Source organism: Lycorma delicatula, chromosome 3 (assembly GCF_047948215.1).
Source record: "Lycorma delicatula isolate Av1 chromosome 3, ASM4794821v1, whole genome shotgun sequence".
NCBI lineage: Eukaryota > Metazoa > Arthropoda > Insecta > Hemiptera > Fulgoridae > Lycorma > Lycorma delicatula.
Window position 1 is genome coordinate 73767289 of NC_134457.1, and position 20864 is coordinate 73788152.

The following is a 20864-nucleotide window of genomic DNA, read 5'->3' on the forward strand; positions in this document are numbered from 1 at the left end:
ACTAATTATTTTACAAAGATTAACTGTATGGTTATAATCAAAATCTATTTCTGGGAAAAGCTACACGTGAAATGAATTTCATTTGACATTAATATTACATTAATTTTAAAAAACATTTCACCTTTAAATTAATACATACAGCAATTACAAATAACTTACATTTACAACAATAACAATCACAAAGAACACACAAATAATCGTATTATAGTTCATTCCCTAACTATATTTTCTGTTATTTTCTAAGTTTTTAATTTACAAAACAATAAATTCTAGTTTATACTAAAATTTATAAAATTATATCTGAAGTAGTTTTTTAATTTGAAATTACACTATTTAACTCCAGATTCGCTAATTTATATTTAAAATTGTTTTTTCTAACAAACTCGCTGTACATTTACATAAAACCATATGATTACATAAGCATTGTACTGTACTAAATTAAGGATTCCCAATATCAAAAACAAAAATTACTGCACAATAAGAAAACTCATGCACACTAACTATTAAAAACAATTAACACTGATAAAGTAATGCATTTAGTATTAAATATTAGAACTAACCCATTTAAAAAAGGAAAAAGAAAAAAACGAACACCTGAATAAAAATGTGATTATCAACATACCACAGCCATTAGCATGCTCAGAAAGCAAAACATATTTCTTTATAATGAACAGAAATAGTACACATAACCCACCCAAAGTCCACAGAAATTCCTCATGGTAGAAATCTACAGTTTATATAAGAAAAAACAAAAACAAAAGACAATGTAAGAATGACATCATTTAGAAAAATAATTTTCCTAAAAACATGATTAAACATAATTTTACCACTAATAAACCGCACTTAATGTACCTATGAAACAAATACAATGCCAATGTAATGTCAACAACTTATGTAGTTTAAAAAAACAATGTAAATGTACATTTAATAATATATAATTTACCGGTACTTACAACTTTTTTTTATACAAGGGGAGTTTTCTTTCAATAGAATATATATTAAATAATGGAAAACATTTAACATAAAATAACTGGGACAAGTTATTTTTGTGCGACTTCATTTCATGTTAAACAAAAACAATGATAGTGGAGGTAAGAGTGGATGAAATAAATGAGAGAGAAAGAGAGAGGAATGAGTGAAACAAATATACTTGACAATGTAAGAAATTATTTTAAAAAGTGAGTGTTTTATAATAAGTACATACTTATTATAAAATACTTATTTATTATGTATTCTGATTAGATTTTGTTGATTTAAAAGAAGAAGAAAGGTTATAATTTACCAACGTAATCAATTTTTTTTCACATTTAAGTTACCATCTAAATGTCTATGAACACACACAGCAAATATAATAACATAAGCATCAGCAAAACTGGTTAAATTTCATTTTCATTTTAATCACTTAATTTTTCAGTAGTCATGTTATCCAGTCATGTTATCCTTAACACCTTTACAGTTAATATTAGGTATTTCCACGATCTACTACCAATTTATTGGAACTACAATTATGCTTTTATCAACAGTTATGTACTCATTTTGAGAAGTAGAAACGTGGCAGGTGATAACTTAACAGAATTTAAATTCAGTCTAATTGTTATTAAATGTAGTTTACCTTTTTTCTTTTTTTTTCTTTTTAACCTCCGGGGCCGCAGTTAAGCATTACTGTACAGAGGATGAGAGATGAATGATTTGTAGCGTGTGTGAAAAATGCCATGCCTGACCGGGATTCGAACCCGGGACCTCCGGGTGAAAGGCCGAGACGCTACCACTCGCGCCACGGAGGCCGGCAAACATAGTTTACCTATAGTTTTATTTGAAACTGGCAGTTTAGCTTCTAAATTCAAAGAGAATCTGACACGAGTGAAAAATTACAAATTATAAATATTAGGAGGTTCCACACTGTTCATAACAAATTACAAGCAAAAAAAATTAATTTACATAAAGTAAACGCTTCTAAGAGGCCCACTGTAATAAATAATAAGTAAATGACTACTTCAGTATGTACTGCTTTGAAGGGTGAATAAACTACAAATGACGTAATTAAGGAACGGCAATTTTTTTGATAAATAATGCTTTCTAGATAGAATGGGCAGTAACAAGGTATAATACTATACTCTACCCTCTTTTTCTCTCAGAAAAAAAATGGACTCCTCATATAAAAAATGCTTGTAGATTGTACACATTTTTGAAGTTATGTAAAAGTCAAAAAAGTAAATATTCAAAAGTACATTTCACATATTAACAAATATTTTTCAGGTAAACCTTAAGTTTACCTAAAAAATTTAATTTTTTATTTTTACTTTAAAAATTTAATTAAATTTTTAAGTTTAGATTACCAGCATTGATCAGGCGCAATATTTCATCTTAGCAGATGTAAAATATCTGCTAAGATGAAATATTGCAGAATACTTCATGTAACATATCATATTTCATATAATATTTCATGTAACTTAAGTTAAATGTTTTCCACTCATATACATTACTCATATATTTGACAGGTAAGTTACCTACATTATCTCAGGATCACTCAAGACTATTCCTGTCTAAAATATTAAGATAAAAACACATTCAAATTCTAGTTTCACCCACATAATGTGTTATGTGCTGGACACCATTTAGATATGAAAATATAATAAACAATGAACTGAACAATTCCAAGACACTGTTACTATTTTATAATTATTAAACCTTTTTTTTATTTTCTATAAATATAAAATTGAAATATTAACAAATACATGTAAACAGCTTCAGCGCTGCAAACAATTTACTATTTATAATAATATAGTATCAGGAAGATAAACAGAATCTAGAACTAGCCAATGATATGAGCAGTTCATATGTACGAATTTAAAGAAAGAATTTCAATCACTATTTTTGGTATTGAGCACAGTACCTGAATAATCCTGAGTTCATTCAGTAACCCAAAAAATGAATATATTCCCTTACAGTATACATGCATGGCAATGATAACACTCCCACACTTACTTAAATTTTTTCAGTTTAATTTTAGTAGTTGCAAGAAAACCAAAAATGGTGTTTTGTAAATGAAATATTTTGTAGCTCACCAATTTTAGCTCTCTTAGTCATTTTTAGTCTAGCATAAGACACTCAGTTGCTGTTTCAAAATTTATTTTAAACAATCGATTACAATTCCAATGTGAAAAGACAAATAACCTTATACGTAATGAGAGCATAAACTTAGCAAAGCTTTGAAAATTATTTAAAAAATGACATTAACAAAATACACCTACTCTGATTAACAAATCTGGTTCTACCAATTTATATTTTATTCAGTATCAAAAATAAAATAAAATAAACATTAACAATAAGTTTATTTTGTAAAATAAACAATACAAGTAATGACAACACTTCTTAAAACTAAGCAAAAACAAGATTTTCTGAAGCAAAAGCAAAAGCAATAGTTTTCAGTGATGCAAGAGATTTAACTGAAATATTAAATTTATATTATTACTTTATTGATTACCAGGTGGCTGGCATGGTAAAAAAGAAAATTAATGAATGAGATTAACTAGCACCAGCAGTCAAGCTGATTCTATCAGCAGTTGTTAATAAGATAACTTGTAAAGCTACAATGTCAATTAACATGTATAAATAAAAAAACTGTCATATCTGATTATAAATTAATCCAGTTATTAAGTGACCCTTTCAAAGGATCTGGTTGAATATTTCCTAGGTAAACCGAGATACTTCCATCAGCAAGTCTTTATCTGTTCTCAAGTGGATCTTAAATCTCTTGAGAAAAGTAGTTTATTTTACATCAAATATTAGCCACATCAACCCAAAATTATTAATGTTTCCACCCTGGATAAAAAGTACTCTTCTGAAGAACTGTGGGCAGAAATTTTTCTCATCGCCTGGAGGAGACTTTGAAATAATTGCTCGGTAAGATAGTTTATCCCTCGCTATTGTTCTTCCATGGTAGATCATTCTTTCTTGTCACTCTCCTTGTTTCTCTTATTATTTGTATTTTCTTTGCCATTTTGGGTTCAGCGGGTGTAGCTCAGATCCATCTAAGGCTGCAGAGTTGATAAATTTGTTATGTAATCTGTTGGGATCCAAGTACTCTACTTCCTGTCTGGCGACTGCATAACAAGCCTAATGCCTGACATCCCAAACGGGAAAAAACCAGGACTCCTAATACCAGTTACGGTAGTATTTTCTAAGAATTATAATTCCAGTAATATGAAAAGTAACTCATCTCAGATGATATAAATATAATATTTATATATACACATATTACATAAAAATTTAATATCATATAGAAAAAAAGTAACCTCATTATTAGAAAACAAAATTTTTACTTCTGGCTTTAACACATTTATCCTCCTTTTTAGAATACCAATTCTAAAATCTGTTGATTAGTTATCTGCATAATAAAAATATAAACATCACAAAACTCATGAGAATCCAATTTCCCACAAAAAATTAAATAATAATGTTTGAATCCCATACAAAATATATCTAAGAATAGAAAGATTAGAAGTTTTATAAATAAAACTGTACATCAATTGCAAAACAAACTGCATTATCTTTTAGTCTGTATTTGATTATATTAAAATTTTATTTTTTTACTAACTTTTTAGGATATGTTTTAACAATGAGAATAAAAAAGTATTGTTTTTTGGCTTTCTGTTGCACACATTTATTTTGATAATTTGTTGCTAAAAAAAACATTTGTTAAAGTGTGTTCAGCTTTTTACATAAGCTAGCTCATTCTCTTATCTTATCACTTATAAAATTTCAGATTGTTATCTCTAACTGTTTTTGAGTTGTTATTCAATTCATAAAACTGGATTACCTTTGCATATACACAGTTTACAAGTACGAGACACATTTCTTTAAGTTCATCATTATTTTAAACTGATAACATGATTCTTGAAAAATCATACATCTGTTAATGATCTGTATTGTTAAGAATTCATTCCTTTAGTGAAGCAACAAAAAGAAAGAGAAATCGCTCCTCAGCAAGAAAGTATTCTCACTTTTCTGATAGCTGATTGGTTCTATACTACTAAAATGTATGTATTCCAATATAATAATAGTACACATATTTGAACCCACTATATTGTACCATGTGTCAGGTAATACATATGGAATTGCTCAACGAGTGCCTCATCATGACCTAATTTACAAAAAAAAAATTTAATTTAAGAAAGTGCCATTAAGTTTCAATTAAATAAGAAACAAACGTACGGAGGTTTTTCTATATACTTACATGGTTTATTGATAGTTCAATGTTTGTATATTTAAAATTGGAACCATTAATATATAAAATTTTTAATCTTAAAAATAATGAAAATATTCATAATTATAAAATCAGGATTAAGGAGTGGCATTCACACCAAATAACATGATTTAAAAATATTTTTTTAAAAACCACCATGAGTGGGAGCAACTTAAAAAAAAGATACATCTAGATATGGTAAACAAATCATTCAACAGATTGTTAAATAACATTTTAATCGATAATACCTTCTATTCCAGTGATGAATTCCTTTCCTCACAAAACAGTTATTTTTTATACTTAAGGATTCAGTTTAACAATGGTAGTAAAAGACTCTCATAGTTTTAAATGACTGTACCTGATCAATGTGTACATATTACCTATTGTTTGGAAAGTCTCCTTCAAGCTATTTTTACACATATCAGCAATATAAAAAAAAAATAGTTTTAACTCATCTCTTAAAATAAAACAAATTTTTATAAAACAAACACTTTGCTAAAAAAAAAAAAAATAAAATTAATCCCACATTTTATTTATAAAATAAATTGATTCATGAACAAATTGTTATGGCCTGTTCTACTGGTAAAAAAAAAGAAAAAAGTTCATATAAGAATAAGTTTAGAAATGCTTCATAGAGTGTTGACTGGCAAAAAATTTTGCCCTGTTTCTGTGCTTTTGGTAAAATTAATTCAGACTGTAATTCTTGGGACCCAAATGAATAATTAAATTTAGGGGCTTTATATAACATCTGAGTTAAAAAATTGAAAAAAAATTGGTGCCAGAACTTTTTTAGAACAGAATTCCCAGAAAAAAATTTAAATTGTTAAAAGGTAAAATAGTTAATAAGTAAAAGGCAAAAAATTGTCTTTTACCCCAGATTTCTGTAAACTACTAAAAAATGCAGTTCTGGGAACTATTTTTTAGGTCAGATTTTATATAAAACCACTAAATTTACCTCTTAATTTCGGTCCCAAGAATTACAGTCTGGCTTAATTTAACCAAAGGCACAGAAATAGGATAAAATCTTTTGCCAGCCGACACTCACTAATGCGTGAAATTAAGAAACTAACTAAAATTAATTTAATTAAGAAACTAAGCATTTCTGAACCTATGTTTATATGAACTTTCTTCTTTATTTTCATCAGTAGAAGGTATCCTGAAAAGTTTGTTACAGTCTTCATGAATTATTCTAAATAAAAAAAAGGATTAAATAAATTGCAAATGTTAAATGAAATATAAAACTGGAAGTTTTCTACTCGTGTATAAATTGAATCTCAGCACTAAAAGAATGAAAAAACATCAAGCAGTTCATTCAAACTTTGCCGGTAAGAGTCCGCAGAACTGGACAGCATGGCAAAATCAACATACTATGTTTACAGTTCTAAACATGACCTAATCTAAAAGATAAATGAAAATGGGAAAAACCATTCAAAAACACACATGAAAACATTATATTTCAGTTCAATTAGATTTGTAATAAAGAATAATTTCAAAAAATACCTCAAATTTTGTTAGACGTCTTTTCTTCCATTTGATGAACCGTGGGATTCGATTATGTTTCTTTTTCCTCAAAAAGGTAGGTTTACAAATCGCACTGCTAGGTAGCAGTACTTGATAATGTACTTGAAATAATAAAATTTGAAAGAAAATATACTAAAGCTTGCTGTAATAGTAAATGCTCTTATATAAATGAAAGTACTAAAGATGAAACAAATTTTTTAATTCCCATCCCTTCATTAAAAAATAAAAAGTATTAGTTTACAAGAGATTATAGCTGCTAATAAAACACAAATAATATGAACAGTAGGAAAGTGTTGCAAATGTGGCAACAAAGATTTGTCACATAAAACAGAGATAAATTTGATTGGTAAAATTTTTATTCTATAATTTGAACTATTTGAACTAACTGATGGAGTAATAAAAAAAAGTTAATTTAATAATAATATAAAAAATGTATCCACAGATACAATAAAAATCTAGGGTTACACTTACAAAGTAATAAGTGCAATATTACATCATGGATCTTCGATTAGTGAAGGTCATTACACTAATTTTATTAAAAAAGGAAAAATATGATATGAAGTGAATAATATGACTATCAACAAAAAAAAATTGACCAAGAAATTCAAAAAATGTATAAAAATATATTGTTTGTTCTAGAAAGGCAATAAATTTTAATAATAAATTCATAAGATAACAATCAGTAATTCTTTAAAAAGAAAAAAAAGAATAATCTAACAAAACACAGTGATATAAAAAAAATACAATGAAATTGTAAACAATATGGTAAGTCTTGCAGATATTTCTTCTGCTCAAAAAACAAAAACAAAAATTTCTTTAGTATAAATAATACTGTTTTTAACAAAATGATACTGATATCAAAAAAGGTAAGACACTACATTTCTGTTATAAAAATTTGTTATTAATTTAAATTTTCTTTAAAAAAAAAATACATGGTAAATAAAACTCTTACAGGCCTGATTTCATTTATTAAACAACGAATAATCATAAGAGTTGTGTTATTTCTGTAAATATGATATCTATTAAATATAAATTAAATTGGGTTGGTAAGAGTTTTATTTAACATGTGTTATTTTTTAAACATTTTTTAATTCTAAGTTAATAACAGATTTTGATAATAAAAATGTAGTGTCTTACCCTTTTTTGATATCAGTATCATTTTGTTAAAAACCGATTTATTTATATTAGAGAAATTTTTTTTTTTTTTTTTTTTTGAGCAGAAGAAATATCTGCAAGACTCTTACCATATGGTTTAGAATTTCATTGTAATTTTTTTGGATTATCATTACACAAGCACAATGCATGAATAGAAATCAACCACAAACAAAAGATGCCTAAATACATTAAGCTTTTTTTACTAGCAAGCTGATAAGCTTGCTAGTAAAAAAACCTGACAACAAAGTTTATACTTTCCTGGCACTGCTTATTTATTCTTATATAGTGGAAAAATAATGATACATGAAACCAAAACAAAAGAGTTTAATAAGTTCAAAAATTCATATTTTTTAAACTTTGATTGGCTCCCCCAACCAACCAACATTGTCCTTAAAAGTGTTTTTTTTTTTTTTGACTTGCACTATTACAATGCCTAGGAAGAATAACAAAAATTTGGTTAAAAAATATACAATAAATAAAAAGATGTTTTTTTTATTTTTGGAGGAAGGAATTTTGGGGTAAAACTTTTTTAAAAATGGTACAATAACCATATATGCAGTGTACAAAGCTTACTATAAAGCAAGGTTAAATTGCAAAATTTTTAGAAAATTGATCCCAAAAAACTATCTATCCTACCTTCTGGAGATACTGGCCCCCAAAATGTTACCATCAATTGTCCAATATACATGAGTCTGTACAAAATTTCATCAAAAGCTGTTTAGTCAAAATTATTAAGCTTTCAAACACGCCAACATATGTTCATACATTTACATACATACGAACATTATCTCCCACTTTTTTTTCTTTTTTTGGGGTTCCTGGGTCATGAAACATCGAGAAATGTATAAACCCAAACCCCACTTTTTGATTGATTACCATACTTTCCTTCTTGCAACATAGTTTAGAGCAATGATTCCAGGAAAGTAAAAATAACTCAAACTTCAATTTAACACCTAGCATGAAGTATGTAAACCTAAAACAAGAAAGTTTTAAAAAAAAAAAAAAATCAAACTATATACTAAATAGTTGAATTCTTTTTCAGTCAAAATTAAATAGATATTTTCTTCAACTAAAAATTAGTTTATAGCTTAGTTTAACTCAACAACAGTTAATATGCAATCATATTTACTAAAATTTATTTTTATTAGAAAGAGGTATTTAATCGTAGTTTAAAAAGATTATAGTGGTTTTCTACAATTTGAAAAATTTAACAAAAAATGTTAAAATTATTATTTACAGTATAAGACACTGCTTTTGTAATATTCAATTATATTTATATTTTACCTATATGTAAAATATTAGTGTTCCTGTTCTTGTAATATTCAACCAAAAATGTTTAAGTTAAAACTAACTGAAATTTTAAGCTTTTGGTTTTTAAAACAAATGAAAATCAGACCAGATCAGGACTCTTAAGACACAGTATAACTTCCAGATAATTCTAATTTGTTTTTAAACTATTACGTATAAATTCAATTTTTATACATAGTAACCATTATATATAATGAATTAGTAATTTTAGATTTTTAATAAAATTCTATACTTTTATAGGATAAATTTAACGGAAAAGAACATACTTGAATCATAATACCTACATGTAAATAAAGTAAAGTTACAAATCCTGCAGCACAATAGCATATCAGTTTTCTCTTTTCTCTAAATGTTTTCTCTTTCTGTTAGAAGGCATTACATTTATAGTGTAAAATTGCAATCACCAAAATTATGTAACCCAGCAGAGAAGAACAATCATCAGTGATATATTTAAAACAAGAAATAACTTTAAAACATTTATCTGGTACTTATAACAAAATTATTTTCCTACTGTCACACTTTAGATATAAACATTACTATAGTAAGTCCAGTACAGTATAGTAACAATTATTTAGACCTCATCACTTCCAAAATGATTGCTACCTATAATGCTTCTATTTAATGAACAAAATGGAAATCACTGTAGACAAGATTAGGGCTGCATCAGTGAGTACTTAAATATACTTCTCAGTTAAATTTTTCAAACATTTCAAACTCAAAATGCTTGAGTTCTTGCAGCTGAGTGGAATGGAGGCAAGTGTTATTATAAAGTAAAGACTCTTGACTTTATGCTGTGCCATTTATTTTGCTCTTCATTACAAAGTCATTAAATGTATAACAGTAAGCCAGTACATTTATTGTTATTCCATTTAGATTGAAATTAATGAGTAACAGTCCTCAAGTAAGAGGCTTAAAAAACCATTCTCCACCACTATCCTTAAATTTCTTCAGTTTTGAAGAAGTTCTCGGATGATTCCACTTCATTAGTTGGAGTTATACTTCATGCAGTTTTATGATGATCCAAACTTCATTACCAATAACTGTATAATTAAGAACTTCATCACTCTCATTTATATCAATCAGATTTAAAAGCAACTCCCATTAACTTTCAATTAACTTCTTCAGACAATAGTGGAGAAAGCATATGAGTTCGTTATATTAATGATATTCACAAACAGTTTTGTAAACAAAATAGTACAACCTGATTTAATGAGTTATATAATCCATCGATAATCATTCATCCTTGCAAATTACTTTGTTCATTTTACTTTAGTTTTTTTTTTTAATCATAAGGAGGAATCATCCAGAAAAATCTCTCATAAATATCTTATTTTCCTTCATTAAACATAATGCCACAACTTTCTCACACTTGATTCATTCACGACTCATACCAAACATTGCTCTTACTAAGCTATAAATTTCTCTTGAGCAAACTCTTCTTGCAGTACTGGATTTTAAAAACTGTATCGCATTTAAAATTCCAGATTTTATAGAATTTTTTTCACATTGCAATCAATCAACATATTTACAATCATGAAACTTAGCCTGCATTGAGGTAATTTAGCTTGGATTAGTTGACTATGTGTAAAGTGACTATGCAAATGAGAGATGACCAGCAAAGTGCTATCCACAAATGTTCTTCACTTTTTGGACAATTGACAATTGACAGCTTAATTACAATACTGATAAAATTTTAACCACCAGATGTTTATAAAAGGGTAATATTCTACTAATAAAATAATCTAATTTCCAAACAGATAAACTTGAATCTGTCAGCAAGTACAAACATACCTATCAGGAAATAACTATGTGTCCCACAAGTCAAAGTTTATTTTTGAATGATGAATTGCAATTCATCATGTAAATAGGAAAATCAAGCGTGCTTTTTCATTTCATCATCTTAGTTGATTTATTATATGTTTTTTGTAATGTATTATCTTATCAATAAAAAGGCTGAGTACTTTTATAAATAAAAAAAATAATTCTTATAATTGTATATAATTCTTGAAAAAAATCTTTTTACAAGATGCAGTTGTGAATTACATAACTTCATGTTTACAGAATTAAATATCATAAGATATTTTTCTATTCATTAATTTATAATCTATTTCAATCTTTATAAAATAATAAACAAGTATAATCATGAATAATGAAAGAATAGGCTCGATAAGAAAAAAAATTTTTTTCACAATCCATTTACACATGTGTACTAAATAAATAAATCAGTTTAAAAGTTCTAATTGTAATGAGTGGATTTTGACTAAATCCTACCTTGAACAGTTAAATATGGAAATGTAAAAAACAAAATCTATCAAGTAGTAATAAACCTTTTTTTTAGTACTTCTCATATTACGTATTTCTATGATCCCAAAGAAAAAATAAAATTCCTTAAGAACCATTAAAAGAAAGTAAAAATCTGTGCATATTGTTAAACCATAACTGTTACAAATTATCATCAGTAACTACAGAAGAATTAATAAATAATAAAAACACAAAAAGAAAATATTAAGGATCAATATATATATATATTATATAATATATATATATATATATATATTAGATATATATATATTATATATATATATATATGAATTGATGTTTGTCTGTCCCATATACATCTATACACCATACTTCCGATTGTGATGAAACTTTGGTGAGTTTTTGTGTGCACGGCCACAAAGGTTTCTGAATTAGTTTGGACCTGCCAGGTGGCGTTGGGGTTGAGATATTTCAAAAAATTGTATTTATGGTTTGATTTAACTCATAATCAGAATATATATTTTACATGAAAAGAAATACTTTTTGCAAAAAATGGACCCACTAGGTGACATTGGGGTCGAGATATTTTGAAAAGTTGTATTTATGAACCGATTTGGCTCATATTCAGAATATGTGTTACTTACATAGAAAGAACTACCTGCACAAAAAATGGACCCGCTAGACAGTTGATATTTGAAAAAAATTGCATTTATGGTCCGACTTGGCTAATTTGGAATATATGTTAGTTATATAAAAATAAATATTTTTGTATAAAATGGAACCGCTAGGTGGTGCTGGGGTTGAGATAATTAGAGAAATTGTATTTATGGACTGATCTGCCTCATATTCTTTATATACATTAGTTATGTGAAAAGAAAATGTTTTGCAAAAACTATACCCGCTAGGTGGTGATGGTGTTGAGATATTTATGAAGCAAACAAACAAATATACAAACAGAATTTCTTCTTCTATATATATATATATAAAAGGTAATGTTCCTATGTGTTTCACTAGACTAAAAAACTACTAAACCGATTTATACATGGGGGAAAAAGGGAGAAAGGAAAAGTCAGAAAAGGGAAATAGGGAAAAGGGAAAAATAGAAAAAGGAAAATAAAGAAAAAGGGGAAAATAGAAAAAGGGAAAGGTTAAATTTAGTGAAGTTTTATAATGTTCATTTTTTTAATGTTTTATTAAACTTTCAATTGCGAGTGAACATACTGTTCACTCACAACTTACATGCATAAAACATAAAGTGTACTTTCCAAACTTTTAGGGACTTTAATAAACAAATAACTTTTAGGAGTTAAGATCCTCTTAAAGTTATCTTTTAAAATGTCTTTCAAAGATAATACACAGAAAATTACTTTTTTATATGTAAAGTCACTCAAATAAGATGCAGGGACTGACAAGCCACATAATATGGCAACTTTTGAAGAGATTAATGAAATGACCTCTAAAAACTGGACCTGTATATCTATAAAACGAATTAGTATATTTAATTTTTTTATTAATGCATTACTGGTAAAGTGGGTAGTAGTAATATGGGTTTTGCTTTCTCTATGCTCCTTTTAAGTTTGTAGGATTTACTTCTTCTTGGTATGCTTTTTATTTGAGGAATGGAAAAGTAGATTACAAAAGAAAAGGAGCTAAAATATGAGAAAGAAATGAAGTGTCTCCTTTTTTAAAACAAGAAACACCAATAAAAAGAGAAGATCTGATGCTCAGGATATCTGAGAACTACTTCAATGAGTATATTAAGAGAATGGGCAGATAAATATAAAGAACAATGAGATACAATGAATCATTGGTTCAATGAGAAGAAAGGGGATAAACAATGACGAAATGAAAGGGGATTTACAAGACTAAAGAAAGTGGAAGAGAGGAAAGAACTGGCAATTGCATGGAAGAAAGACAATAAACACTGGACAGGACTAATGATCGTTCAGATTAATTGTGGCTGTAACAGTAGTTTTTTTTTTGTGTTGTTAAACATGTTAGTCTAATGTGTTGTTGCATCACCTATGAACATAGCAGAAGCTTAATATATACGTACATTATTTTTTAATTATTTAAACAGTTCTTTCTTATTAAATAATTCATTCTTATTAAAGACATGTCCCTGAGTGACTCATAATAAATGCCCAGTAAAAACTACTGAAAATAAATTTATGAAAATTTGTATACATGCTCTTCCTTCTTATGGTGCAGGTGGACACTAAGAAAAGATTTTTTTGAGATGAAAATTTAAAGGATTAAAATGGAGTAATAATGAAATTTACTATTTTCTGAATTTCTCAGAAACAAATGAATATATCGACTTGATTCTTGGTAGGTGTAATCTTCACGTGAATATTTAAAAACTAATCTCTAGATTTTTTATAATTCGACCTTGAAGAGGGTGGTGAAGAAAGATAAAATAAATGTTGAACAATGATTACAAATTTTCCCTTATTACTCCTATACTAAATGAGATACATTTCCCCTATATTATTCTCACACAATTATTATTATAATTGCTTACAATCAAGCATAAGTTTCCTTACAATCATACATAAGTTTAGTGAACACAAGGGGATCCACAGAGGGACAGCCATGACCACAATAGGAAATGAAAGTAACCATTTAGTATGGGTGAAGCCGCAATGGAGATGCTAGTATATACATATATAAAACAAATATATATACTAGATGAGTAGCTACATATAAAATCAAAAATGTGTAAAATATGAAAACACACATTTAATCTTATATAAAATAATATGCTGAAAATACACCTAATAATATGGCATGATACACTTTCCTAATTTTCTACTATTTATTACTTTATAATTTCTATTTATTGTCCCTTAATCACAGGCATGATGACAATGATAATATAATTTATTAAAATTACACAAATTGACATAAATTGTACATACATTAAGACAATGTTTCAATGTATAAACATTAGTTTTATTTTCCAACTTGCATGACATAGTATAAAGAAAGTGAATCTGCCACACTTTTATTGAAAAACAAAAGCACTCATAGCACTCATAAAAATGCTGTAAGTCACCGCAATGACTGGGCAAAATAAAAAGATCATTATCACTAAAGAAAAGTTGAAAGCAACTATTTCTTTGTAACACTGTAGTTTCTTTAAGAATATATTAACTATTAAGATGTAAAATAATTAGTTAAAAAGAGGTTTTAATTATTTGATAGAAACAAAACAGATCATCGAATGAATGAAATCATTAACCACAAATAAATAATGTAATACATAAATGCAGATGCTTTTCTCATAGATTAAATACATAATAAAATATCATCTTACTAATGCAACAAGATATCTTAAATTATGACGAGTCCGATAACAAAATAGAATTGAAAGTTTTCTGTAAATAGAGAACATATAGTAATAAAAATACACAACATAGAAAAAAATAAATTCAAACTAGAACATAAGAAATAATATTTCTTAAAGCTAATGTTAATCTGTGAAAATAAATTGCTCAATATCATATGAAACTTACAGTGCTACTGCTTTTAAATCCATTTGCATGTCTCAGAATTGTATCCTCTAAACACCGAATCCATTTTTCACGCTCCTCACCGTCTCTCGCTTGGAAGTGGAACGTCTTTGAATCGACAGTAATTGTGAACGTGCTATCATCTTCATCATCAATACCGATTACAGCCCCTTTCAATCTTACACATCCTCTCCGTACACCTCGCATCATCTTTTCTCTTGACTACAACAAATAAAAAAGCTATGTTTTAATAATAAATAAGAAAGTAATAAGTTAATACAATAATAATATTAATACAATAAGTTAAAATCTATTTTATGTATTTAACAATGCTTTTGCTTCTATAATAGAAAATAAAAGCAAGATATTTGAGAGCCAAACAGTAGAAAACGGGCTTCAGTATTAAAAGAAAAAAGATTCACTCTACAAATTTATATTTTTTTATAACACTCTCCTACCATATGTAAAAATTATTTTTATGAAATTTAATTGTTAAAACAACTTTTATACATTCATCCATAATTTTAATCTCCAATTCTATTCAAATTTCAGAAATTTTCTTTCTTTTACTTGCTCGTTTCAATTACTAGAATATTCTGCAATGAAAATTTACAATTATTATTCTTCAATAAAAATTTACATTTTTAAAAAAATGTTAAGAAAAAGAACAATGAAAAAATAATTTCAAGATAATAAGATCAATCAAAAAACATAAAATGATTGTTTCACATCTTTTTTGGGATTCATGACTTAATAAAACAAACTTCGTGGACACTAAAAAAAAGTCTTTCTATAAACATTACAATATTCATAAGCAAGGCAATTATTTCTAATTGTAAAAAAATTCTATTTGTCAAAATCAGTCAAAACTAAATTAGTTCATTTCATTTATTAGTTCTATCTTGTCTTTCACAAAAAGGAAAAATAAGAAACAAACTAAAATTTATAAAATAAATTAACTTTTAAATTATCAAGATCAACTGGATTTTTAAATATCCTCTGACACAGGAAATTAATTAATTTTTAATTTTGAGGAAATAAATTTCCTCAAATTGAAAATAAATATCCACCTTAATCTAATTTCACTATAGATAATAAAGAATTAAAATCCAAATAAATACTATATAATAATTATTACATATCAATTTAATACCCAAAAATCATTAACATAAAAAACTAATCAATATAATTTTTTTTTATAAATTTGTGAATTTAACTGGATTTACAAACTATAACAAAAAATATTAAGAAGCATATATATATATAATAAAAATGACAATACAATAAAATGATAACAATTGCAACATAAAAAAAAAACTGTATGTCTAAGATATTACATTTGTAATTCTAATTCTAATACATGGAAGACAATTCTAGTCACTTTTTAACCCTAAAAAAAAACAGAATAATTAATATCCTAAAGTTTCTAACAATAATCAGTACTTTAACAATCATTAAACAAGCAACTGTGGTAGCATTAGCCACCACAAATATACATTTATATATTTGGTGATTTTTAATGGTTGACAAATATTTAATTACATTGATGCAAATTAGCAGCCGGGGGAAAAAAAGGAGGTAATTACTAAAAAAATTCATATATTGATAAAAATTCATTCATTTCATACTGTTTAGACTAAAAAATGTTTAATTTAAGTTTATATTCTTAGGATAATTAGAACTTCTTCTTCTAATACATAAAGTTACAGTGTTCTGTCTTATTAATAATATAATGATCATGTTATAACATTACAAATTTTCAAGTATAGAAATCCTCATACTAGGTAAGAAGGTAACAGGGTAAGAGATAAGATGTTGTGGATACCTGATTATGGGTGGATTTTCTTTTTAAATTCACATATTTAAGTTATATTAAATTAATATACTACTAAAAAGCTTGAGGATAATAAAGCAGTTTTAATCATTTTTTTATTTGTGGAGTTCTTGAATCACACCTGTAACCAAGATTATATCAATTAAGCAACTTTGCAACACAAATGTTTATTTGGCTGATTTTTTCCAATATTTTACAATATCTTCATTTTTACAGAACCCTTTCCCACTAACATTGTCAATTAAAAGATTCATACATTAAATGTTTAATTTAACAGATTTAAGTTGATACTAATATTTTTATAATTATTATTAATTCAGCTAGTACCTGATTAGTTTGAATCCTGATCAGGCATGGCATGGCATTACTGAAAAATTCCATTTCAATATTTCCACATACAAGCTTCAAAGCTTCTGTGGTGAATTCATCAAACAAAAAAAAAACTAAAAATAGAAAAGTTTTAAAAACGGAAGAGAAAAAACTTATTTTATTTACAGAAGCAAATATCAAAGAATGTTCTAATAATATTAATAACTTTTTCTGGTGTTTGCAAAGAGGTTAATTAAGATGAACTCTTCATAGAAAGATAGTTACTTTTTTTTTCACTTTCAACATTATTTTTTTAACTAAAGAAAAAAATAAAGAATGTCAATCACAAAATTAGTTGAAATAGTAAAGAATTAAAAAAATCATTTAAAAAATTTTAAAATTGACCATCTATTCAGCAATAATTGTTAGAAACCCATTACATAATATAACCTTAGAGAGAAAACATTTAGTAAAAAGTTAAAAAACTATACAAACTCTTAGGGGTGTGTATTACTTTTTAAACCAGCGATAACATTTGAAAACTGTTTCTCTCCTGATAACTACACATCTTGAAATTAGAACCATCAAACAACAAAATGGTAATAAATACCACTTAATCAAATGAAACACGCTGGTATATGACAGAATTACCGTATCTTTACTCAATACAAATAATTCTAAAACTCACAAAAACTGCCTATGAAAAAAATGCTTTTTTTTAAATTCTATTACTACCATAAAAATCCTAATTAATATATATATAAAACTACATAGGAATTCTATCAAAGTAAAAGTTAAACAGAGATGAAAGAAATGGAAAAAAAAGAAAATTTAAACTTATTTTTTTATTAACATGTCTATAGAAAAAACAAACTTCATTCATTCATTATGTATTTTACACAAAAGTTATTTCTTTGAAATAAAGCTCTTTAGATGGCGACCTCTCATAAAGCATTCTTACATTGATGAATGCAAATTCACTTTAGATCACTACAAATTTCATTGGACATCACCTCAATCCATAACGAATCCAAGCCTTCATTTCATTAATATGAAGGCAATGTGGGAACACTTTTAAAAACGTTTAAAAAATATCCAACTTTTTAAAAACATCCAAAATAATAGTTGCATACTACAATTATATGTGATCTCATAGGGTAAATCATATAACTTTTGTGAGATACAATGCAGTCTCCCAAAAAAAAAATCTTATACAGTCAGCTATAGTTGTCTGTTGAACCGCGTGATGTCACTTACTTTATAATTGTTCAGTTTATTAATGAAAAGAGAAATGGTTAATGACACACTTTGCTACCATTTAGAAAGCTAAGGACTCTGCAGGAATGAAGCGCTGACTGTTTCAACAAATTCTGGTATTTGGATATTTTTTATTAGGCCCAGATATTCCTAACTTAAAAACTGAATACTGTATCCGAAACTTCAAAATTTTCAACCCACATCTTTATAACATGACCTGATCATAACATTGAAGGTGAAAGTAGCAATGAGAATCTCATTGTGTAGCTTCACTTCACAACCGACCATACACTTCTGACCTATCTACAATTATAATAAATAGCATACATGGGGAAAAATGATATCCTTATAGTCAAGCAATCTGAAACTGTGGTTTTACTTTGAACAATTAAAAAAACATTTATTCTTATGTGCCACCCTTCATTTAAAAAAAGATATATATATCTTGTAATATATATATATATATATATATATATATATTACAAATATATAATACATAATAAATATAAACATTTTTTTTTTTAACCTCCGAGTCCACCGTCAGGTATTGATTCAGAGGATGAGATGAATGATTTCTAGCATGTGTGAAAATACCATGCCTGACCAGGATTCGAACCCAAAATCTCCGGATGAAAGGCCGAGATGCTACCACTGGCGCCATGGAGGCCAGCACGAGTATATTATTTACTTATTTATTTATTCAGACAGAATGTAACTCAAAAAATCTAAGTCATTGAATATTCATAGAAGCAAAAGGTTAAACATTGAAGTTCATTGTTTGTAAATGAAGTAGTGCAATTATGTACTTTATTTATGCATACAATACTAATAATACGAATATTATTAATATTAAAGTCAATCATAAGGAAAAAAAATCATTTGATTTTGAGCATGTGAAACAACTAATTGTATTATTTAAAATCATTTAATTTTAGCAGTTATTTATAAAAACTTAATTTAAGGTAAGTAAAAAATAAAAACTATTCACTTCTTTTAATAATGGAATGACTATGGTTTTCATATTTTTATTACATTTTTTTTTAAACTGAAATTAGTGACTAGCACAACATTAACAGCTATTATATTCAAAAAGAACTATCTGATGAGGATTTCTGTTATGTAGACCCAAGCACCTATATAATAATAAATGCAACATCATAGTGATGCTGAATTACTAAAAAAGAATCTTCCCTCCTCTCATCATTTAATCAAAACGAATATCAAAAGAAGGCTTAGCTTACTTTTTAACTGTATTACATATTGGGTCGATTACATACATAAAAATGCATGGATTAGGTAGATTTATTCTTTTATCTCCCTGACTCTGTTATTCAATAAAAAATTATTAAATAAAAAACTGTTATCGCAACAAATATATTATGACAAAGTATACTTCATGAAGACTTTTTTCATATCAGTGTTAGGGTCATCCTCCCCACCTGTTAAATGTCATTACCTCATGATTTATATTACATTTATTTATGCATGCATAACAGATTCTATTAACAAGTAATACAAGTACTTATAACTCAAATCCATGTTCATTCTTGTCTGTTTGTATATGCTTGTAAGTTTAAGATAGTCCCCACCAAGAGGTCGGTACAATGATTATGATAATTACGTTAGACTTTAGAAAGCACGTTCATACTTGTCAGATTATATGATCATCTTGCAGATAGTGACATATGGATTGTTTGGTATTTATTCACAGAATTACATCAGTACCTCACAGATATTCGAACAGTGTTGTACCATTATTATCACCATTGTAGTAAATAAAGTTTGGTATCATTGTGGATCTTCCTGCAAGTGTGTGCATTGTTTGTTTTATCAAGATATAAAAATGAATTGTATTCATTTGTTTCAACATTTTTGTATTTTACCAGAACATAAACTGTGTAATTAGGAGCATGATATGGCATTAGATATTTTGAATAACCAAGAATGGTCGCAATGCAAGAGAAAGTAGAGCAAAGTCTATAGAAATGTGGCTCGATACACCGTTGCAGGGCTCTAAACTAAGCCTTGATAAAATGTTACTATTTATTAATACATGGAGCTACAATATGATGACTGAGGTCTTTGGTGAATTAAATATCAACCACAACAGTTGCTGATTGAAGAAATTACCTATGGAAAGCTTTTAAATAAAATCTTGTAACTGGAAATAAAATAATCTTGCAAAGGAGATAAAATTATTTTATGCAATAATGGAATAAAATCAGAATAGCTAAAGGGAAAAATACCAAAATACTTCCTAATACTTTTATACTGCAGAAACTGACTGACTACTTTATGCACAAGGACATGTAATACAACAAAGTGAGCCCCACTGACAAGATATTAAAACAAATCCATTTTCACTTTTCTTTCTTTTAAAAAGTCATTTAAAATTATAAATGGTGAAATTTTTCAATTTCTCCTATAAAAATTGTTTACTTTTAAAAAATTATTAAATAGA

General features: G+C 27.0%; 2 protein-coding genes across 8 annotated transcripts in view; one reads left to right on the top strand and one right to left on the bottom strand.

Annotated features, from left to right (window-relative positions):
* Positions 1-20864, bottom strand: part of LOC142321696 (oxysterol-binding protein-related protein 9) — a 365914-nt gene that overhangs the window by 284510 nt on the left and 60540 nt on the right. For 5 of the 6 annotated variants that reach the window (XM_075359988.1, XM_075359986.1, XM_075359984.1 and 2 more), the window contains exons 2-3: positions 15007-15225; positions 695-727 (exon numbers count right to left, since the gene is read on the bottom strand). In XM_075359988.1, coding sequence (XP_075216103.1) covers positions 695-727; positions 15007-15225 — 252 coding nt within the window. The remainder of the gene's footprint in view (positions 1-694; positions 728-15006; positions 15226-20864) is intronic. The other variant, XM_075359985.1, reaches the window with a different exon arrangement.
* Positions 16462-20864, top strand: part of LOC142321698 (very long chain fatty acid elongase AAEL008004-like) — a 46819-nt gene continuing 42416 nt past the window's right edge. The window contains exon 1 of one of the 2 annotated variants that reach the window (XM_075359991.1): positions 16462-16581. The gene's annotated coding sequence lies outside the window, so the exon portion shown is untranslated. Of the gene's footprint in view, positions 16582-19289; positions 19366-20864 lie in introns of those variants that run through there. The other variant, XM_075359990.1, reaches the window with a different exon arrangement.